Genomic DNA, 23,353 nt, shown 5'->3' with positions numbered 1-23,353 from the left:
ATATATAAGACTATATTGCAAAAATGATACCATCTTAGCAGAATTGGAACAATACTTGCAAATAATAGATAACTGAAATAAACTTTATAGTGGAATGTAAGAAAAAGGATATAAAACAAAACTACGCGATAATACCATGACAACAGAAAAAGCATAACGAAAAAGATTGGAAGTTTTTTGCAAAAATAAATAAATATATTTGATTGATATAATGTTGTATAAATCTTTGGTCTTTTTTTCTTTTTTTAATCATTTTCTTGACTGCTTCATTTTTTCTTTCTTTTCTTTTCTATTTCTTTCTCTCTGTATTTAACTTGGTAATATTTACTGTCAGGGGTTCAGGGAGAGAGGCACAGATGAGGGAGGAGACTGAGAGCAAGGGGGAAGAATCCCAGGTCGATAAGGAAGAGGATGACAATGACTTGAGGAATTCCATGAGTCTTTCAAGTGAATCGGAGGATTCCCAAAAGGGGGCGCCCCTGGTCAGGCCAAGGGGAGCCACAGGGGGGACTCGTCAGGAGCAGGGGAGCAGCAGGGGAACCCCCAGTGGGAGTGGGAGATCGGGGCCGGCTTCCCCGCCGGAACGGAGTGAAGAGGGTGGAGTTCCCAGTGTGACAGACGAAGCAGAGCAGGAAGCAGAGAGGGGAAGGAGATCGGGGCAAGACGTCCTGCCGGAAGGGGCGGAGAGTAGTACAGAGAGTAGTGTAACTGTCAAGAGGAAGGTCAGGGGTAGCGAACGCGCGCCAAGTTCAAATGTGGAGGCGCGCGGAAATGCGGAGAGCCCGGAGGAGGAGCCTGGTCCCAAAGCACGGAGGAGGGGGGAGCAGGCGTCTGGGGACTCAGCGTCAGGGGAATCCAGGAGGGGAGGAACCCAGGGGGGGCAGAAAGACCCTGCGGAAAAGGAAGGACAGGAAGAGGTGGACTAGCACAAGCCTCTTAAACTGGTGTGGAGGCGGGACGGATTCAGAGGGGACTTCAGCGGTCTAAGCGTAACAGACGTGGGGCTGCGCGCCTCGGCTGTGAAGCAAACAATGTTCTTCAATAAAGACTTTTGTAAATAAAGTGGACTTGGCGTTGGTCTCTTGTGAGCTGGGACCTGAGGCGGCCCTGACATTTACCTTCATTGTATGCTTGTATGTTTGTATTTTAAACCAATAAAGATTTATTCAAAAAAAAGAAAAGAAAAAAAGAAAAGCCCCATATTTCTTAATTCTACGACGGTGTCCGCCGTGTCTCAATTCTCCAAAGGGACACAGGCCCTGGGTGAATGCCAGGAAATCCATGGGTCCTTGCCACAACTCAGCCGAGAGAGAAGCAGGCACCCGGCTTTTGTTACAATGCAATAAAAACGAGAGTAGTACAAAAAAGCATTATTATTTATTTATACATACATACATACATACATACATACATACATACATACATACATACAAACATACCCCACCCATCTGGCTGGGCTTCCCCAGCCTCTCTAGGCGGCTTCCAACAAAATATTAAAATACAATAGTCTGTTAAACATTAAAAGCTTCCCTAAACAGGGCTGCCTTCAGATGTCTTCTAAAAGTTCGGTAGTTATTTTTCTCTTTGACATCTGGTGGGAGGGTGTTCCACAGGGAGGGCGCCACTACCAAGAAGGCCCTCTGCCTGCTTCCCTGTAACTTGGTTTCTTGCAGTGAGGGAACCGCCAGAAGGCCCTCGGCGCTGGATCTCAGTGTCTGGGCTGAACGATGGAGGTGAAGACGCTCCTTCAGATATATATGGTATATCCGAGAGACTTCGGGTCAGGTTAGTTGTCTTGCCAAATGCAAGGTGGTTCTTTTCAAATGAGATTCAGAAGTAACACAAAACACAAGCGAGTGAGAAGATTAACAGCAAGCAATATATATATACCCAGCAAGCTCCTCAGCCTGCCACTTGGAAGCCCTCAAGAACTGGTGGAATGAACCCCATAGGTAGCCTCAGTTTGCACGACCCTGCAGCCAATCATTCCGTGCACGAGCTTCTCAGAAACTATGCCCCAAACTATTTGATTTACAGCTAGCTAGCCTGTTAAAGGTAAAGGTAAAGCGACCCCTGACCGTTGGGGTTGCGGCGCTCATCTCGTTTTACTGGCTGAGGGAGCAGGCATACAGCTTCCGGGTCATGTGGCCAGCATCACTAAGCCACTTCTTGCAAACCAGAGCAGCGCACGAAAATGCCGTTTACCTTCCTGCCGGAGCGGTACCTATTTATCTACTTGCACTTTGACGTGCTTTCGAACTGCTAGGTTGGCAGGAGCTGGGACCGAGCAATGGGAGCTCACCCCGTCGCGGGGATTCGAACCGCCGACCTTCTGATCAGCAAGTCCTAAGCTCTGTGGTTTAACCCACAGCACCACCCGCGTCCCCTAGCTAGCCTGTTAGCCTGTGTTATAAAAACTGTTCCTTTATCCCTTGTGGGGTATCCAAGAGCCCCTATAGAGTCCTTAAGTGGGTTCCCTATAGGTAGGAGAAAATAAGAGGCCAACCAGAGAATATTGAGAAGCAAAGCAGCTAGTAAGCCTGATCTTTATCCAACTGTTGCAACAGGGTCTCCACTCACCACACGCAGGAGGGAGGAGGAACCCCAAACATTGGTGTGCAAGCTCTTATATAGACTTTTGAAATTGCCCACCCTGTAGCTCCCACAGGCAACTGTTCAGCCACTGTAAGAAGATGATGCTGGACGAGGTGGGCCATTGGCTGGATCTAGTAGATTAAATCTCAAAGCATTACAATCCCAGGGGTATTAGGCTCAGCGCATATTGAAATACACTTCCAACATAAAACCATTTTAACCAAGGAAAAGGGTTAAAAACATAGAATCATAAAATTGTAGAGTTGGAAGGAAACCAAAGGATCATCTACTCATCTACTCCTGGAATGCAAGAACGTGGGCTTTTTGGTTGCGGTGATGTGTGCAATCTGCAGTGGTGGGCAGGCTGTAGAGCAATTTGCATTGGTGACCCCCCCAAAAAAAGCTCCCCCCCCCAAAAAAAACGCTCAACAACTTTGGGCAAAAAATAGGGGTCGTATTATACATGGAGGCATCTTATACATAGGAAAATATGGTATTTGATTCCGTTTTATACATTTTTGCCAGTTTACTCCATGTTAGATACCATCAATATATCATTTTCAGGGGGAGAGGGCTCTTGGGTTCGAATCCTGCTTGCAAGTCTCCCCCAGAATGATGGACTAGATCATGAGTAGGAAAACTAAGGCCCAGGGGTCGGATCCAGCCCAATCACCTTCTCAATTCAGCCCACGGACGGTTCGGGAATCAGTGTGTTTTTACATGAGTAGAATGTGTGCTTTTATTTAAAAGGCATCTCTGGGTTATTTGTGGGGCATAGGAATTTGTTTATTATTTTTTAAAAAAATATATAGTCTGGGCCCCCACAAGGTCTGAGGGACAGTGGACCAACCCCCTGCTGAAAAAGTTTGCTGACCCCTGGATTAGATGGCCCACTGGCCTGGTCCTTCAGGGCTCCTGTTATGTTCTTATGTGTTTACCAGCCAGCTAGTTCTTTGTCCCATTTCCTTCCACTGCTGGAATCTCCCAGTCGGCTTGCGGAAGCCGCTTCCCCGGGAGAGATAAACTAAGAGAGGAAGCTTTGGAGCTTCTTTCACACCTCGGAAGTGTGAAGCCTCTCCAGTTGAGTCAACAGGAATGTGGTGTCACAAGGGAGAACTGGCCAGTTGCTCTTCATGAGAGCTGAGAAGTTCTTCCCGTCAGGCCAACACAGATCACTTTAAAAGGGAATCTTCCCCTGCCTCCACGTATCTCAGATCCCTTATCAAGTGCGGGTGACGGAATGTGGTGGGGTTCATTCTTTGGACATTAACATTTCCTGGTCCTGTGGGGCTATAAAGATGAGGAGAGCATAGGGTTTGCACCGAGAAAGGAAGAAGAGAGGGAGATCGGTGGCCATCGTAGAGTTCGAAGGGGCCTCAAGAGTCATCTAGTCCAACCCCAACGCCATGGGATTAGCAATTCCTTTCCTCCTTGTCCTGTTCTTCATTGGCGGTCAACTTGAAGGCACAGCTGCCCACGGTTCAGAGCTAGCGGACCTCAAGGTAAGAGGAAGAAGACTGTTGTTGCTGAGTCGTTTAGTCGTGCCCGACTCTTCGTGACCCCCTGGACCAGAGCACGCCAGGCACTTCTGTCTTCCACTGCCTCCTGCAGCTTGGTCAAACTCATGTTCGTAGCTTCGAGAACACTGTCCCACCATCTCGTCCTCTGTCGTCCCCTTCTCCTTGTGCCCTCCATCTTTCCCAACATCAGGGTCTTTTCCAGGGAGTCTTCTCTTCTCATGAGGTGGCCAAAGTATTGGAGCCTCAGCTTCAGGATCTGTCCTTCCAGTGAGCACTCAGGGCTGATTTCCTTCAGAATGGAGAGGTTTGAAGAAGACTAGCAGGGCTCTAATTTCGGGTGGGTTCGGACAACAGAGCTGAAGGATTGCGTCCTATGCTAGTCCTACTCAGAGTAGACCCCCTCGAAGTTAATGGGCAGGGCTGACTTCTCCTGCACACTCCATGGATTTCAGCAGCCGGCTCCGCAGTAACTGAGAGCAGGGCTTTTGGTGTGGCTGCCCCTGTTCTATGGAATAGCATCCCGTTCAGTATACGACAGGCACTCACAATTTTCTGCACTTCCCAGAAACAGCTGAAGCCATCTTTGTTCCTGTGGGCTTCCACAGCTGAATGATTTGGTATCCTTTTAGTGTTGTTTTTAAATTTATCTGCCCTTACTTTCCGTGCTGTTTCTAAACTGCTTTTATTGCATTCGGAACATCACCTTGAGACCTGTGTGTGTGGAATATAATTATCATTATTTTGAATCTTAATAACAGCTACTTCTTCTTTGGCGATCCCTCGTAGCCGAGTAAGATTGTCTTCCATTAACATGGTTTTAACAATGAGTCCGTAAGTGACTGTGGAGGCCAATTCTGGATCCACACGTCCTTCCACAGTGAGGACATAGGTTTCTGGGCGGGAGTTGATCACAGTGAGGGTTCGCCAAGCATGCCTTCCTCTTAGCAAATTTCTCCCTTGTGTCCTGAGTTCGAGTGTCTTCAAAGCCCATGACATCTTTGGTCAAGGCTGTTCTCCCATTGGCGCGCTTGCAGGCCAGTGTTCTCCAATTGTCAGTGTTTATCCTACATTATTTTAGATTTGCCTTGAGATTGTCTTTAAACCTCTTTTGTTGACCACAAGCATTACGCTTTCCATTTTTAAGTTCGGAATAGAGCAGTTGCTTTGGAAGACGATAATCAGGCATCCGCACAACATAACCAGTCCAGCGTCTTAAGACCATTAATTTCAGAGGGTCTATTCACGGTAAAACTTCGCTGGCTGCAACCCGGCGGAGTCCAGCAGTTCAGAGTGCCAAGCTAGGACTTGGGAGACCAGAGTTGAGATCCTCACTCAGCCACATGAAGTTCACTGGGCGACCTTGGGCCACATCACCAGCTCTCAGCCTGGCCTACTATGCAGGGCTGTTGTGAGGACAATACAGGGAGCAGGAAAACCATACGTGCCTCCTTGAGTTCTTTGGAGGACAGATGGGATATAAAGCAGCCAATACCTCAATGAACTAGATTATTCTACCCTTGAATCATTGCAGAATGATTCGTTCTCTGGCATCTCCAGGTAAGAATAGGAATGTCACCCCTCTGAAGCAATGGAGAGCTACTGCCAGTCAGTGTAGACAGTATGGAGCTAGATGAACCAAGGGTCTGATTTGGTACAAGGTAGCTTCTTAGGTTGCAGGGACGCGGGTGGCGCTGTGGGTTAAACCACAGAGCCTCTTGGGCTTGCCGATCAGAAGGTTAGCGGTTCAAATCCCCACAACGGGGTGAGCTCCCATTGCTCGGTCTCTGCTCCTGCCAACCTAGCAGTTCGAAAGCACGTCAAAGTGCAAGTAGATAAATAGGTACCGCTCTGGCGGGAAGGTAAACGGCGTTTCCGTGCGCTGCTCTGGTTCGCCAGAAGCGGCTTAGTCATGCTGGCTACATGACCCGGAAGCTGTACGCCGGCTCCCTCGACCAATAAAGTGAGATGAGCGCCGCAACCCCAGAGTCAGTCACGACTGGACCTAATGGTCAGGGGCCCCTTTACCTTTACCTTTTTTAGCTTCCTAGGTTCCTGTGTGTTAAGGTAAGAGCCATACCTGCTTTGTGTGTGGAAGGCTCCAGGTTCGATTCCCCACCAGTTAGAAATTACCAAGGGGATGCTTTAACTTCAAAGAGCACAGAAAATAATTTATTAAGTCCAATGCATTGAAAAGTTCAATTATTTAGTGCATTGGACTTAATAAATTCGGACTGAAATTCCCAGGTGTCAAAAAAGCTTATTTATGTAGGCTACTACTGCGGCTAGTGTTCTGTGAGCCCCCAAAAGGAAAACGAGCGAGGTCCCAACTAAAGAAGAATGGCAACTTACCGTAAACTGATATGCACAGCTTGCAGATTTTACATGTCGAATAACAGAACAAGAAGAACATATGTTTAAAGAAATCGTTTATTGAATATATGGAAAATAATTGTGTACAGCTGAAAACGCTGGCAGCATTAAGCATTATTTTGGGAACCACCCTGAGACCCCCGGGTATAGGGTGGTAAATAAATAAATAAATAAATAAGAATTCAACAGTGTAATTAAGTTTTGATGGATGCAATAATGGAATACTGAATGGTATAGATTTTTGTCAAATATGCAGGGATTTGTGATATGTAAAATGAACCATGGAAAGAGAAGAAGGGAAATCATTGATCTCTTAAGGATGTAAAACGAGTATCTTAAATTGCAAAACAGAAAATTTAATAAAAATTATTAAAAAGCAAAGTTCAATTATTCAATTACTGTAAAGTAAATAATAATGTATTTCTTTCCATTTTGTGGGCCAAATCGTTTTTATTGGTTTTTTCAAATTTTACCAGATCAGCCACAAATTAAGACAGATCTAACACAAGAACAGGGACGCGGGTGGCGCTGTGGGTAAAAGCCTTAGCGCCTAGGGCTTGCCAATCGAAAGGTCGGCGGTTTTAATCCCCGCGGCGGGGTGCGCTCCCGTTGCTCGGTCCCAGCGCCTGCCAACCTAGCAGTTCGAAAGCACCCCCGGGTGCAAGTAGATAAATAGGGACCGCTTACTGGCGGGAAGGTAAACGGCGTTTCCGTGTGCGGCTCTGGCTCGCCAGAGCAGCGATGTCACGCTGGCCACGTGACCCGGAAGTGTCTCCGGACAGCGCTGGCCCCCGGCCTCTTGAGTGAGATGGGCGCACAACCCTAGAGTCTGTCAAGACTGGCCCGTACGGGCAGGGGTACCTTTACCTTTAACACAAGAACATAGGAAAGATTTTTAAATTGCCTAAAGTGGAGTCAGACCCTTGGGTTCACCCTCTCAGTATTGTCTGCCCTGGCCGGCAGCGGCTCTCCAGGGATTCAGGCAGAAAATCTTTCCCAGCCCTACCGGAAGATGCCATCGGGGAGTTGAGCCTGGGACCTTCTGCATGCAAAGCAGGTACTCTGTGTCTGCTCTACAGAGTCCCTCCTGCACGGGAGTCTAATTTCTGCTTGTTTGTTTTTGCAATCGTTCAGTCGGTAGAGTGTGAGACACTTCATCTTAGGGTTGAGGGTTCGAGTCCCACATCGGGCAAAAAGATTCCGGCATTGAAGTGGGGCTGAGCTAGAAGACCCTCATAGTAAAGGTAAAGGGACCCCTGACCATTAGGTCCAGTCGTGGCCGACTCTGGGGTTGCGGCGCTCATCTCGCTTTACTGGCCGAGGGAGCCGGCGTACAGCTTCCAGGTCATGTGGCCAGCATGACTAAGCCGCTTCTGGCGAACCAGAGCAGCACACGGAAACACCGTTTACCTTCCTGCCGGAGCGGTATCTATTTATCTACTTGCACTTTGACGTGCTTTCGAACTGCTAGGTTGGCAGGAGCAGGGACCGAGCCACGGGAGCTCACCCCGTCGTGGGGATTTGAACCGCCGACCTTCTGATTGGCCAGCCCTAGGCTCTGTGGTTTAACCCACAGCACCACCCGCGTCCCACAGATGACCCTCCTGATCCCTTCCAATTCTATGGTTCTTGTTCTCTTCCCCTCCCCACTCCTGTTTCCCAGGCCCTTCTGGAGCTCCTGGAAGACAGACTTGAATCTGGAGGAAAGGAGTTGGAGCTCGGTCAAGGATTGAACGAACCGAACGACGAAACAGCCAGAGATGTTTCCCAGGCTTCTGCCTCCTGGGACAACGAATACGCAAGGCCTCAGGGCGAAGGCGCCTTTGGTCCCAGCAGCTGGGAGCAGCCAATGGCAAGAGAGCCGGCGGCTGCAAGGAACAAACTGAGAGCCCTTTTCAACTCTCCCCGCAGCTTGCAAAGGTCCTCAAACTGCTTCGGCCAGAGGCTGGACAGGATAGGGACCTCAACTGGACTTGGCTGTAACAGGAACCGGGTAAGGGATTAGGAACACAGAAAGGTGCCTGACATCGAGTCAGCCCATAATATTGAATACGGCTAATGGGTTAAATTATGGAACATAGGTATGAAATTTACAGCATGCTCCACCTTAAGAGAAAATTTAGGAAAAATGATGTACCGGTGGTATATCACCCCGGTTAAATTGGCCAAAATGTATAAATTGAGCAATAAAGCCTGTTGGAAATGTAAAGATGGGGATCTCTACCACATGTGGTGGGAGTGTGAAAAGATGAAAAAAAAAAGGGGATTTAATATACAATGAACTGAAAAAACTTTTTAAGTATACATTCCTGAAAAAAATGGAAGCTTTTCTATTAGGGATCATAGGGGAGGAAATTAAGGAGGACCATAAATTATTCCAATATGCTACTGCAGCAGCTAGAATACCGGTAGCACAAAAATGGAAATTACAGGAGACCCCAACAATAATGGAATGGCAGGCTAAATTTTTTGAGTATACAGAATTAGCTAAAATGACCTACAGAATTCGAGACCAAAAAGGGACAAAGTTTGAAGAAGAGTGGGGTAAATTTGTGGCATATATAAGATCTAACTGTAGCAGTTTAAAGACCACAGCAGGGTTGATATAAATCCTGTGATGTGTATGGAAGGTGAATAAGAATCTACAAGAGAAGACATATTTTAAGAAAACCGAAGTGGGAAGGAAGGAAGTCTGGGCGTGAATATACGCAGTGTAAATAAGATGACATAAAATGATGACTGTAAAAGATTGTTTTATTTTGTTTTATTTTTGTTTGTGAAAAATTTAATAAAAAGCAATTTTTTAAAAAAACTGCTTCGGCCAGAGGCTGAACAGGACAGGGACCTCGACCGGACTTGGTTGTAACAGGTAAGGGATTAGGAACACAGGAAGGTGCCTGACATCGAGTCGGCCCATTGGTCGATCTAGCACAATGTTGCCTACACAGGCTGGCAGCAGCATTCTGAGATTTCAGTCAGAGTGTCTTTCTGGCTGGAGACGCCATTGGGGACTGAACCTGTGACATTCTGCATGCATGGCAAGTGCTCTAGCGCTGAACTAAAGCCCGTTGTGTGTTGGGGGGGGGGCACTTTGCAATAGCTATTCACTTATTTATTAGTCATCCAACAAGATTTACATACACACCCTCTAGGCAGTTAGCAGAGCTAAAAACAAAACTTCAAAATCCTTGATAAGATCTCAGGTTTCTAAAGCATTGACAAAATTAAAATTAACTGCAGCTGAAAAGGTATAAAATACACATGAGTGTTCCATGTGTCTGGATAGGCTTGTCTAAAGAAACATGGCAGTGGAAAGGGGACGGTGATGTCAAGTGGCAGGGAGTTCCAAAGCTTTTAAGTGCTGCCGTCCTAGAAGACCGATTTCTTATAAATGCGGAATGGGTGTTAGGTGGCAGCCAGCTCCCCGTCTGGTGCCCCTACAGCCTCTGTGTCCAGGTCCCTTTGGATATGGAGGGTATTGGTGGGGTCATATTTGTAAAATACAGATATTGTATTTTAATATTTTGCTGGAAGCTGCCCAGAGTGGCTGGGTAATAATAATAATAATAATAATACTGTGGTACCTCAGGTTAAGTACTTAATTCGTTCCGGGGGTCCGTACTTAACCTGAAACTGTTCTTAACCTGAAGCACCACTTTAGCTAATGGGGCCTCCTGCTGCCGCTGCGCCGGCGGAACACGATTTCTGCTCTCATCCTGAAGCAAAGTTCTGAACCCGAGGTACTATTTCTGGGTTAGCAGAGCCTGTAACCTGAAGCGTATGTAACCCGAGGTACCACTGTAGTAGTAGTAGTAGTAATAATAATAATAATAATAATAATAATAATAATAATAATAATAATAATACTGTGGTACCTCAGGTTAAGTACTTAATTCGTTCCAGGGGTCCGTACTTAACCTGAAACTGTTCTTAACCTGAAGCACCACTTTAGCTAATGGGGCCTCCCACTGCGCCGCCAGAGCACGATTTCTGTTTTCATCCTGAAGCAAAGTTCTTAACCCGAGGTAATATTTCTGGGTTAGCAGAGTCTGTAACCTGAAGCGTCTGTAATCTGAAGCGTATGTAACCCAAGGTACCACTGTAAGAATAAGAAGAATAAGAATAAGAATAAGAATAAGAATAAGAATAAGAATAAGTGGTAGAGTCAATAATGGTATAGACAATAATGGGGAAAAGCCAGACAGCTTTAAAATAGCAAAAAGGAGTCGGATCCTGGAGTGCTTTGCAAGATAACTGTCAAAAGGCAGTTTTGAGGGAGGGTAGAAAAGATTCTCCCAGTCTATCATTTCATGATGCTTTCCTGCCCATCCATTTATTTCTTTTCCTGTCTTAACTTATAAACTCTCCCAACTCCAGGGCTTATCCCCACCCCTGCCACACCCCATGGTAACAGACAACTCTGCTTCAACACGGTGCTGTCGCTCCTAGTTGGCTTTGTAATAAATGTTGCTCTTTTATTCTCTCTCCCTTCTCGCAGAACTGAAGCTGATGCAAACCACCGTCTCCATCTTCTGTCTTCGACGACAACCAACTCCCCAGCCTTCCCCTGCTCCCATGGCACTCCCGACTACTCCTATCAAAGAATGCACAACTTCCTTGGCATGCGGACAATTCACCGGCATTTTCTCACTTTCACCATGACTTAGTTCCCAGAGATCATCATGAGGATGGAAGGAGATGAGGTTCTACTTGTAAGCCCACTGCAAGCTCTCAGGACTGGGAGGGAGGGAAATTGGACGTTCCCCCTGCTTTGTAACACGAATTGGCTTCATTTCCTCAAACGCATGCGATCAAAAGCGGCAACTTGGACGCCCTTGCTCTGTCCAGGGAAGTAAAATGGATTCAGCACCATGGAAAGAGACCACACTTTTTGCCTGGTCTCTCAAGCCCCGGAACTGCCTTGTTCCCACACAGGATTCCCCACAACTTGGCAGTGGCTCGCCAGAAGATGTTGGGATGCCAATTCCCACTAGCCAGCATGGTTAATGGTCAGGGCTAATGGACACTGTGGCCCAACAACATCTGAGATCCTAAGGTTGAGAAAAGCTTGTAGGTGTGGAAACATCTGAGCCTTCCTTCTCCTTGTGTCACATGCCAAACTGCTTCCCCCCAGCACAGAATATAGGAGCTGTGCCAATGGTCCATTTTGCTCAGTATTGCCTGCACGGACTTGCAGCAGCTCTCTAGGGTTTCAGGCAGGGAGACTATGCCCGTTATTTTCTCAAGAGCCTCTTGCAACAGCTGCCATGGCTGATTTTTCATAAAGGACACCCCCTGCCCAATATTCCAGGCACATTTCCTGCTGTTTGCTGTTTTAACCGCTGCATTAAATGGTGCATTTGCAGTGACAACCCTTGTATTATGACTTGCCTGTATATACTTGTGTTCTCTGGCGCCTGCAGGTAAAAAGACCTCAGGGTTGGGAGTGATACGAGACTCCTCTTCCTGAGATTTCACCTGGTCCTTGGAATGCTCCTCCCCAAGCCACACCCCCTCTCCAAATAGGCCACACCCTGTTCTACTCAGGCCACGCCCCTTACAGACCCTGCTTTGTGTTTCTGCTGGGCTGCAATGTGTCCTTAAATGGTGATCATGCCTCTTGCAGAGTATAGAAAGCAGCCTACTGTACACATGGTAAAATTTACATTTGTTGCTCCGTCTACTTTCACCCCAAGCCCACCTGTCCCTGGCATGTGGACCTCAGCAGGCTGCCAAGAAAGAAATCTGGCCCTCAACTTGAAAAGGGGACCTCAGACCTGTTTTATAATTAAGAGACCCAATATTAGAGGCAATGTACCACTGAATATCAAGTGCTGGGGACCAATGGCTTGAGAAAGAGTTGCCTTTGTTCTTGGCCTGCAAACTTCCCAGAGGCAGCTGGCTGCCCACGGACTCCTTTTAGGGCAAAGAGAGGGGATGCTATGGGAGATCAACACATTAGGTACACTGGAAGTCAGATAATTGGTCTATCCAGTTCAGAAAACCTTTCCCAGACCTGCCTGAAGATGCCTGGGATTATAGCTGGGACCTTCTATAATAAAACAATAATAATAATAACTTAATAATAGCTTATTATTTATACCCTAACCCATCTGGCTGGGTTTCCCCAGCCACTCTGGGCGGCTCCCAACAGAACATTAAAAACACAATAAAACATTAAACATTAAAAACATCCCTAAACTGGGCTGCCTTTAGATGTCTTCTAAAAGTCAGATAGTTGCTTATTTCCTTGACATCTGATGGGAGGGCCTTCCACAGGGCGGGCGCCACTACCGGGAAGGCCCTCTGCCTGGTTCCCTGTAACCTTACATCTCGCAGGGAGGGAACCACCAGAAGGCCCTTGGAGCTGGACTTCGGTGTCCGGGCTGAGCGATGGGGGTGGAGGCGCTCCTTCAGGTATAATGGGCCGAGGTCGATTAGGGCTTTAAAGGTCAGTACCAACACTTTGAATTGTGCCCGGAAACGTACTGGGAGCCAATGTAGGTCTTTCAGGACCGGTGTTATATGGTCTCAGCAGCCACTCCCAGTCACCAGTCTAGCTGCCGCATTCTGGATTCATTGTAGTTTCTGGGTCACCTTCAAAGGTAGCCCCACGTAGAGCACATTGCAGTAGTCCAAGCGGGAGATAACTAGAGCATGCACCATTATGTTCAAAGCAGGTGTGCTACAACTGAGCTATGGTCCTTCTGCTAACATGTAACACAAGATTCTAGTCCTCATGGCTCCAGGTAACAGGCTGATTTAAACAGAACCATGGGAAGTTGTGTCATACCATGAGTCAATCTGGCTCAATATTCTCTACGCTGACTGGCAGAGGCTCTCAAGGTTTTCCATCTGCCAGGGATCAAACCCAGGACCTTCTGCATGCAAAGCAGGTGCTCTAAGCAACTGAGCTACTGCTCTCTTCTATGTCCAGGTGGCCGAAGGAAGACAAGCAACTAGAAAGGCGATGCACAACAGAAGGAAATAGTCATCACAAAAGATCCTTGAAGACAGATGCACAGGAGAAATTTAATTTATTTTCTTTCTCCCCCCCCCCCCCCCAAAGAGGATGGCCATGGTTAAACACTACAGGTGGTCAAACACAAATAATAATAATAATAATAATAATTATCTCACTCATTTTTTAAAAATATAAAAAATAATAATTATATACACAACAGAATTAATTCCCATCATTTGGTCACAAACACTCCCCTCAGGGAAAAAAATAAAGACAAATTAGATCGGAGGAAGAAAACATTGAGAGGATTTACCAGGGGAATGCACTGCGACGTGGAGGGATATGGCAATTTAACACTGTTTAAGAGGTCAGAGCGGGCAGTGAAACAGAGAACGCATGAATATTTGCCCCAGATTTCCCTGCCCTGGGCTCAAGCTTAACACTGATCTGAGGGTTTAAGGGCCTTCTGTCTGTTTGGGAGTCTAGGCTTGACCGGGGGGGGGGGGTGGAGAGAGAAGGGGTGGGTACCAAGTTTTGCCTAAGCCATCAGCAGACCTCAAGCAGTCTGGGGCGCCCATTTCGGAAATGAGGGTTTGAGTGGCACATTTGAGACAGGGAGGCTAGCAAGTCTGCATCACTGACTTTCAATCAGCCAGATGGAAACAATCCTCTTGCAATGTGGGACAAAAGTGTTGCTTTCTGGGCAAACCAGGTGTGAAGAACCTCTGGCCTTCCAGGCGGTTGCTGAACAGCAACTCCCCATCACCCCTGGCCATTTGCTTGGACTTATAGTTTGTCAACATCGGGGGGGGGAGCTTCCCCACATCTGTGATAAACCCTTTTCTCCCCTGTAGTTTAACTTCGCAAAATGAAAAGCACTGAGTAAAGATTCTGCCTGCTTCCTCCTCCTTTAAAAACTAAAGAGTTGAAGGGGATGAGATGCTCCCAGAATTATTCGGGAGGGACCCAGAAAAGCAAAAGCTTTCCTGTTGCTTTGTCCTGGATAAGAGGCATTTGGCGGTGGTGGGAAGTGGTCAGCGCCAAATGTGTGTGGATGTTGGGCTGCAGGCATTTTTAAAATGTGCATCTAACTAAAGGCAAGACGTGCCCACACCTCAGCGAACTGCAGAGGCCACAGAGTTCGGCGGTGGCAGGCATTAATCGGCATAGATTCCATCCGTTCAAGACTCCCCTTGGTAACATAGGAACACAAAGCCATTGTTGCATGGGTTACACACACACACACACACACACACACACACACACACCCTTTTTAAAAGCATGGTTGAATAGACTCAGAAGGCACAACCTGAAAGTAAAGAGACAGAGAAAAGGGTGTCTATCGGAGGGAAGTGAATAGGCTAGAACCAAGCCCAGCTTAGGAACATAAGCTATGGTTCTTTGGACAACAGCGTGGGAGCAAAAACTCACATGCCCCTCCCCTACCACGCACGCCAACAAATGCACACCATCATGATATACCCCTTTCCCCCCAGACCCAAACACACACACACACCCTACAACCCCCCACCCACAAAATTCCCCCTGCACAAAAATCTCAGCAATCTCAAGCCCACCAATGAGAACAAGGGCATCACCTAGCAAGAAACCGAGACGCGCTGAAGCTCTGTATCCTAGCTCCGCTAACAAGCCCCTTGTCGGCATGTGCGGGAACAGTGGAACTTTTCATCATGATAGAGAAGAGGAAAGATCCCTTAGAGAGAGAGAGAGAGACAGAGAGAGCACAGCTGCCCTGTCAGGATAGCTGACACTCCTCAGGATAGGAGTCCTAAAGCCACTGGGGCAATTTTAGGTTTCGAAATGAAGCAGCACTTGATCTGGGCATCGCCAGGATGCCAAAAACAAATAAATCGGCTCAAAACACAGAAATGTATTGTCAAGCTCCTTCGAGCCAACAGCTCTGGGGAGTTGGGGAAGACAGTCCTTAATTGGTTCGACATCTTACGAGATCGCAGTGAAGGAAAAAACCCGACACGTTCTGGGCAAGCTTTGCAGAGAAGTGGCAAAGCAGCTCACTTAACTGGCTGTTAAGTCAAGATGTCAACGATGCCGCGGCTGTTAGGTGCCAGGCTGCTGGTCTTCGGGGGGGGGGGGGGAGAGAGGAGGCTGCCCCTCCCCTTTCACAAGGGGGCAGCACAAAAAAATCACACATGCCCCCCAACAAACCACAGACTTGTCATTTGGTGGCAATGAAATCTTCAACTCTCCCACTTTTTAACACGGCTTGCAGATCAATAAGTATCAGAGGGGTTCAAACTTGTGGCAACTTTTTTTTTTTTTTGTAAGAGCTTAGCAATTTAAGAGTAGTAGTTGCCGTCAAGGACAAAGGCTTAGGAAGAAAGTTGATTATGCCCCAGCTAAGAGAGAGAGAGAGATAATAATTTTAAAAAGTGGTTTGCAGAGCTGAGCTGATACCTGCTGCAACCAGAAAATGCCAGGGCCAAATTAGTTTAAAGATGTGGACTGCCCTCCTTCCTTCTTCCTCAAGGGGTCAAAGGAATAAAGCAGTGGGTCTGAGAAGCAGAAAACAGCTGAAGTCTTTCAATGAATTTAGAGGGACAGAGAGGAGGACCTGGTTCTGATTTTCTTTCCCTTAAAAAAACCCAAAAAACCCCACATGCACCACCACACAATCACAAAGAGCTATGAAGAGACAGACTTTACACATTGTAAACACACATTGCACATTTACACACACACACACCCTTAATTCCTGGTTCAAGGAGATGAAATCAGAACTCGAAACCAGGCAATTTTTGTGTCCCACCCCCCAGCTATACCCCGGGAGCCCAAACATATAATTTCGGAAGACAGGAAACCGAGATGCCTGAATTAGCGTCACTGGCGGCACAGAATGGTTTAAAAGAGGGAGGGGTCCACAAACACAGGGGTTGCATCCAGCTGAGAGTAGACCCACTGAAATTCACAGGCCCGAACCTATTAATTTCAGCAGGACTATTGTAAGTAAAACTAACATTGGAGACAGCCCACATTTTGGTTTTGAAGACACCGACAAGGTTGTGATGGGGTGAGACGCTCGAGGCGATTCCTTCCTTCCCTGCCTGCCTTGTGGCACAGAACAGGTTTTAACAGGTGGGGTGACATGGAAGGAGGATTTTATTTTATTTTTGTGTGCAGGCAGAGCTGAAGGGGTCCTTTTCTTGGAATGCATTTTCTCTCCGGCTCTTCGGCCTGGGAAGAAAAAACCTGCAAAATCCACACTCCACAACTGTGCTTTATCAAGACCATCAGCATCAGGGCTGTCACCTTTCCAAACCGGAGAGATTTAGCAGAAGCAAGAACAGGGGGGGGGGGGGGACCTACGGAGGCAGGAGTCCGCTGGAATAACTGCAAAGGGGGAAGCCGAGATGGGGCTTGCGAGAAGCCCCAGACTGGCCTGGGCTGGCTTGAGGTGACTCTGCAATTACATGAACTCTCTCAAGTGCTCCTGGAACTGCTGCAGACAGCCCCCACCCCCACCACCCCCCCTTTGCAAAAAAAAAATAAAATCCTATTTCGGTCCTGGACTGGGTGTCACAATTGCAGCTTTTCAAGACTTGCTAGTTAAAGGGAAGTCTTTCTATGAAAACTGGATTCTCAGAGACACCCCCTGGAGATCTACTGTTCGGAGGACTGAATTCCCCAGCAGTCGTTACAATCACTTGCAGGAGGAAGGGAAAGATTGGAGATCTGCCGTGGGGTGTGGGGGTGTCAAACAAACCCAACCAGATGTGTCACGGGTAGATTTGAGGGGACATGGCAGGGCCACTCTGCAAATTGGCGCCTCTGTAGCGACAGAGCTGTTGTCCCAATGCACGTGACCCTCTCAGGTTTGCTTAGGGAACTGCTGCTAAATGCCTAGCGCATGCAGGAGAAAACCTTTAAACACTCCAGAAATATATTTAAGTTTGGTTTTCTATACAGTGGCAGCAGCCTGGTATGGAGCGACCAGCTGGTGGCAGTTTAAGGGGCTGAGACAGGTAGGAATTATGGGCACCGATCACCGGTGGATTTGATTAGGGGAAACTTTCACCAATGACCTTGATTTTCCCTGCAAAATATCTGCGGCAGGATGCCCAGCCAGCCACCCGCAAGGCAAGCGAGATTCTTCTCAGTGATGCTGAACCGCCACCAGCCATCAAGCCTACTGTGTACTGGAAACCCTTCAGACAAACTGGTTCAGCTCTACTCCCAATGTCTCTCTCCCTTGAGAGCGGGGTTTTGCCCTCCAGAGGCCACTAGACTCCCAACTTCCATCAGCCCCGGGGCCAGGGATGATGGGAGTTGTAGTCCCAACATCTGGAAGGCCACTGGTTCCAACCCTCTGCTCTAAAGCTTCCATACTACAATGCCAAGCTAAGATGGCCCGGGAAGAGATAATGTGAGGTCCCAATTTCCAATTCAGGGTGCTGACTTATTCTTTTAAAAAATTAAGCTTTTAGAGAGCTGGGAGACCTGAATCCGTTCTGTATGCACATACCTGTTCCATCTTGGGTCTTCAAGGCAGGGTTGGTGAATCTGTGACTCCCTTCAGGGGCTAGACTACAAGTCCCAGCAGTGGTCAGAGGTGATGGGAGTCGTGGTCCAGCAATGCCTGGAGGGTTGTAAGTGCAAACAAACCCACAGCACTCCAGCTGCCAAACCCTTGCAAAACTGACCCATGTGGCTTTCCTCACAGAGGCAAACACTGCCTTTCACTAACACACACAAACACACCCCAACATACACTTACTTTTAGTGGCACAATTGTTCATTCCCTTCCATATGCACCTAGAACCCCCCCCCCCCCCAAAAAAAAAGATAATTAAGGATCAAGGGTTTGATTCACTCAAGTGGAGACTTTCGCCCACCCCCAAACATCAAGGATCCCAGCCTCTAGCTGAGAAAAAAACAACTCAAAAGTGCAGTTAAGCGGAATGAAAATGAAAATTCTACGCAGGAAATTCCAGAGTCTCCGGTAAAAAAAAAGAGAGAGAAAGTGTCTCTTCTTCTTAGCCTTACTGAAACTACGAATGCGAAATAGGAGGAAATTGCTGGCCCAAGCTTGAGATATAGCGGCTAAGTGCTGCATTGGTCTTCTGAGTCTTTCGAGATGGTGAACACCTGGTTTTAGGATAAGGCAAGGAGGGGAGAAAAGGACAGGTGTTCCTTCCATCTGGAATATGGCATAGATATGAATCGTGCCGGCGGGGCGGTGAAATGTCGGGACGATGCCGATCGGAAGCCAATCGGGGCAGCAGGTGAGCGAGCCCCTAAGATTAGCCAGCGAGCATTCAGACCACAACTCCCAGAGTCTTCCGGCCCCCCGAGAGGTCACTGGGGGGCCTCCCCCCAGTAAGAAAAAAGCCGGTCCGCTTTTGTTGCCTTTAAAGTGCACGAAGGTGACCCGGGGGCCACGCGGGATCCAAAGCGGCGGCTTGGGAGGTGGGAGCGGAGGGGTCAGATGGTCCGGTAGTGCTGTCGTAGCCTGGCCTGCAGGAATTCGTGGGTCAGGTTGTGGCGCGTGATGATGCCAACGATCTGTGAAGAGGCGGCGGGAGAAAAAGAGGACAGGGTAAACCAGTGTTATGGAGGAGGCTGGATCAGAGCAAAGGCCCCTCTTGTCCATCTTTTAGTGTGGCAGCATCTACACAATGGAACTCCCTGCCTATTGATAACAGGTGTGCGCCTTCGCTCTTTTCAGCCCTTGCTAAAAACGTTTTTGTTTAGACAAGCCTTCCAGTAACTTTGTTTTATTCTCTTTGTAAACTGGTTTAGGTTTTCGTTCTTTATTTATTTTTTTGTACAATCAAGCAATGCATATATTTTATTAAATAAACAGTCTAGCAGCCCATAACCTGAAAACTGCAATGTGCTCTCTGTAGAGCTGCCCTCGAGCCTGGTCTGAACTCTCCAGACATGGAAGTTCTGAACACGGAAGTTCTAATTTGCCAGTGCAAGAGCATTTTGCCTAGAAAGATAGAGACAGTCGTACCTTGGAAGTCGAACGGAATCCGTTCCGGTAGTCCGTTCAACTTCCAAAACGTTCAAAAACCAAAGCGCAGCTTCTGATTGGCTGCAGGAAGCTCCTGCAGCCAATCGGAAGCCCCATCAGACATTCAGCTTCCAAAAACAGTTCGCAAACTGGAACAGTCACTTCCGGGTTCGCGACATTCGAGAGCCAAATCGTTCGGGAACTAAGCTGTTTGACTTCCAAGGTACAACTGTAAATGCATCTGGCCCTCCCTCCATGAATCGGAACTACCGTATTTTTTGCTCTATAAGACGCACCAGACCACAAGATGCACCTAGTTTTTGGAGGAGGAAAACAAGAAAAAAAATATTCTGAATCTCAGAAGCCAGAACAGCAAGAGGGATCGCTGTGCAGTGAAAGCAGCAATCCCTCTCGCTGTTCTGGCTTCTGGGATAGCTGCGCAGCCTGCATTCGCTCCATAAGATGCATACACATTTCCCCTTACTTTTTAGGAGGGAAAAAGTGAGTCGTATAGAGCATAAAATACGGTATGTTGGCTGAGGCTGGTAGGAACTGCAGCCCAAAAGACCCAGAAGACAGGCAGACTTATGCCTCCAAACACCTGCTAGCTCATTGCAGGATAACCTAGTGCATTGTGGTATAAAAAAGCGTTATTCAGAATAGTGGTTTGCATGACCCACTAAGTAAGATAAAGGTAAAGGTTAAGGGACCCCTGACCGTTAAGTCCAGTCGTGGCCGACTGGGGTTGTGGTGCTCATCTCGCTTTATTGGCCGAGGGAGCCGGCATACAGCTTCCGGGTCATGTGGCCAGCATGACTAAGCCACTTCTGGCGAACCAGAGCAGCGCACGGAAACGCCGTTTACCTTCCCGCCAGAGCGGTACCTATTTATCTACTTGCACTTTGACGTGCTTTCGAACTGCTAGGTTGACAGGAGCTGGGACCGAGCAACGGGAGCTCACCCCATCACGGGGATTCGAACCGCCAACCTTCTGATCGGCAAGCCCAAGAGGCTCTGTGGTTTAACCCACAGCGCCACCTGCGTCCCTACTAAGGAAGATAGCAACACAGTAAAACAGTTAATTGCACATTTACTCAAAATCCAATAAAATATTTTTTGTTTAATTTATTCAACAACATTGACAAGCTTGATCTAAAGGTACCAGCTTTTCAGAGTCTGATAGTCACTTATACCTCCAGCAACCCCCTGGGTAATCCCACCAACCCCCCAGTCTTTTGCCTCCATACATCTGCTAGCAGTTTATGCCAGGATCATCTAGCCCAGGGTTTTGCAAACTTTGGGTCTCAAGCTGTTCTTGGACTACAACTCCCATCATCCCTAGCTGGCAGGACGAAGGGTCAGGGATGATGGGAAGTGTAATACAAAAGCTGCCGGAGACCCAAATTTGGGAAACACTGATAGCCCGGCATACTACAAACTGGCCCTCCTATGCTCTGCACTGTAGGTTGGGATTGTTTGTTCTGGAGCACAGCAACATCTAGTGGTGGTTATTAGGCAGACACATTTGCCTTAAAGCTCTGGATCAGGCATCCCCAAACTTGGCCCTCCAGCTGCTTTGGGACTACAATTCCCATCATCCCTGACCACTGGTGCTGTTAGCTAGGGATGATGGGAGTTGTAGTCCCAAAACAGCTGGAGGGCTGAGTTTGGGGGTGCCTGCTCTGGATTCTCCAGCAAGGCGGCCTCTGGATTTTAAACTCTTGGCACAAACCTAACTAGGTGGGAGAGGAAGTGGTGGGAGAAAAGTTACACCCAGACCCAGTTGCAAAATTCTTCCCAAAGACAGTATGTACAGGTTAAACTCACCTCCCCAACGGCATTCACCACGGGCAAATGCCTGAGCCCCATCGTCCGGAAGAGGTTGAAGACTTGCGAGACGTGAGTATTCGGCGAAACCGTGAAAGGGGAGGGATTCATGTAAGGCGTGATGTCCTGCCAGAGGAGTTAAGCAGACAGGGGGGAAGGTCGTCAAAAGCAACCCAGCAATAATGCACTTTTGTAATAAGCACTTTTGTAATAAGCTAAGGAGAGCCAGCTGGATCAGACCAATAGCCCATCTATTATTATTTTTGCCTGTTTATGTATTTTTTTTCAATTTTGTACTTTTCAAGTTTACACATTCCACTGATTTTACAATCATTCTGACATTTCAAAACTTGACTTCCTTCCCCCTCTTTCTGCGGTTCCTTAAATTTGTTTTTACTATCTTCTGCATATCCAAATTAACTTAATTTGCTCATTTATTCTTCTTATCTAAATATATACTCTTATGAAACTGCAGGTTATTACAATAATCCTGCCAACGTTCTTATCTGTTTATAATTTATCTGCAACTATTCAATAAACTATTTCCATTCTTTTATTTAAAAAACTGTTATCTTGGTTTCCTATTTTTCCAGTAAGTTTCGCCATTTCTGGATATTCCATAAGTTTTCGTATCCATTCTTCCTTTGCTGGGACTTCTGCTTCTTTCCACTTTGGGGCAAGTAACGTTCTTGCCGCTGTAGTAGCGTACGTGAATAAGTTTCTATACATTTTAGGTAGTTCTGTCCCTAGAATCCCCAAAAGAAAAGCTTCTGGGTGTGTTTTTTACATAGGTTATTTTAAACACCCTTTTCATTTCGTTACATATCATTTCCCAGTAAGCTTTAACCTTACCACAAGACCACCACATATGATAAAAAGAACCTCCGTTCTCTTTACATTTCTAACACTTCTTTGATTTAGATACTCAGTGTTTACTCAGTGTTAGATACAGTGGTGCCCTGCAAGACAAATGCCTCGCAAGATGGAAAACCCGCTAGACGAAAGGGTTTTAAAATAACCTTTGTAAAAAACACACCCAGCTTTTCTTTTGGGAATTCTACGGACAGAACTACCTAAAATGTATAGAAACTTATTCATGCATGCTACTACAGCGGCAAGAACGTTACTTGCCCCAAAGTGGAAAGAAGCAGTTTTCCGTTTTGGAGGTGCTTCGCAAAATGAATTTCCCTATGGGCTTGCTTCGCAAGACGAAAATGTCTTGCGAGTCTTGCCATTTTCCCCCCCGCTCCCCCCCCCTTTTCTAAGCCGCTAATAGCCTTTTAGCAGCTTAGCCGCTAATCCTTTAATAGCCGCTAAGCCGCTAATAGCGCTAATCTGCTTAGCCGCTAATGGGGTTGCTTCGCAAGACGAAAAAACCGCTAGACGAAGAGAATCGCGGAGCGGATTCTTTTCGTCTTGCGAGGCACCACTGTACCATTGATATATCATTTTCGGGGGGGGAGAGGGCTCTTGGGTTCGAGTCCTGCATGCGAGTCTCCCCCAGAATGATGGACTAGATGGCCCACTGGCCTGGTCCTTCAGGGCTCCTGTTATGTTCTTATGTGTTTACCAGCCAGCTAGTTCTTTGCCCCATTTCCTTCCACTGCTGGAATCTCCCAGTCGGCTTGCGGAAGCCGCTTCCACGAAGAGATAAACAAAAAGGGGAACATTTATTTGATTTAGACTTAGACATTTTTGTCAATTTGCTCGGTGTTTGGCACCATCTAACGCAATAGCCCATCTAGTCCAGCATTCTGTTCTCAATGTGGCCCAATGGGAAACTTGCAAGCAAGAGCCCTCTCTGCTCCTCTGGTTTCCAGCTGCAGGTATTCAGATGCACTGGTGCCTTTGACTGTGGAGGAAGAGCACAGCCATCGTGGCTGACAGCTATTGACAGCCTGACACTCCACAAATTTGTGCAAGCACACCCTCTAATAATAAATAATAATTAATGATGATGATGATAATAATAATAATAATAATAATAATAATAATAATAATAATAATAATAATTTATTATTTATACCCCGCCCATCTGGCTGGGCTTCCCCAGCCACTCTGGGCAGCTTCCAAAAAAATATT

The 23,353-nt window shown here is 47.1% G+C and overlaps 2 protein-coding genes across 4 annotated transcripts in view; one reads left to right on the top strand and one right to left on the bottom strand.

The window, feature by feature from the left end:
- The first annotated feature begins 3,896 nt into the window (after positions 1–3,896).
- Positions 3,897–11,857, top strand: LOC114602801 (natriuretic peptides A-like). The gene is made up of 3 exons (XM_028741457.2): positions 3,897–4,097; positions 8,149–8,478; positions 10,984–11,857. Exons 1-3 carry the CDS (start codon positions 4,002–4,004, stop codon positions 10,987–10,989), a joined length of 432 nt encoding a protein of 143 aa, XP_028597290.2. The 5' UTR covers positions 3,897–4,001; the 3' UTR covers positions 10,990–11,857.
- An 8-nt stretch (positions 11,858–11,865) lies between these two features.
- CLCN6 (chloride voltage-gated channel 6) overlaps positions 11,866–23,353 on the bottom strand; it is a 38,082-nt gene continuing 26,594 nt past the window's right edge. For all 3 annotated transcript variants that reach the window (XM_028741460.2, XM_028741458.2, XM_028741459.2), the window contains 2 exons: positions 21,272–21,397; positions 11,866–18,990 (listed from right to left, as the gene is read on the bottom strand). In XM_028741460.2, the coding sequence (XP_028597293.2) occupies positions 18,910–18,990; positions 21,272–21,397 (207 nt within the window). In that variant the 3' untranslated portion in view covers positions 11,866–18,909. The remainder of the gene's footprint in view (positions 18,991–21,271; positions 21,398–23,353) is intronic.

Source organism: Podarcis muralis, chromosome 7 (assembly GCF_964188315.1).
Source record: "Podarcis muralis chromosome 7, rPodMur119.hap1.1, whole genome shotgun sequence".
Taxonomy (NCBI): Eukaryota; Metazoa; Chordata; class Lepidosauria; order Squamata; family Lacertidae; genus Podarcis; species Podarcis muralis.
Note: the sequence above shows the minus strand (reverse complement) of the source record. Positions and strands in the feature narration are given on the sequence as shown.

Excerpts from the sequence above, each read along its gene's own strand:
- LOC114602801 (XM_028741457.2), top strand. The coding sequence starts at position 4,002 with ATGGGATTAGCAATTCCTTTCCTCCTTGTCCTGTTCTTCATTGGCGGT. Across the intron at positions 4,098-8,148 it reads CAGAGCTAGCGGACCTCAAG|GCCCTTCTGGAGCTCCTGGA; the intron begins GTAAGAGGAAGA and ends CCTGTTTCCCAG.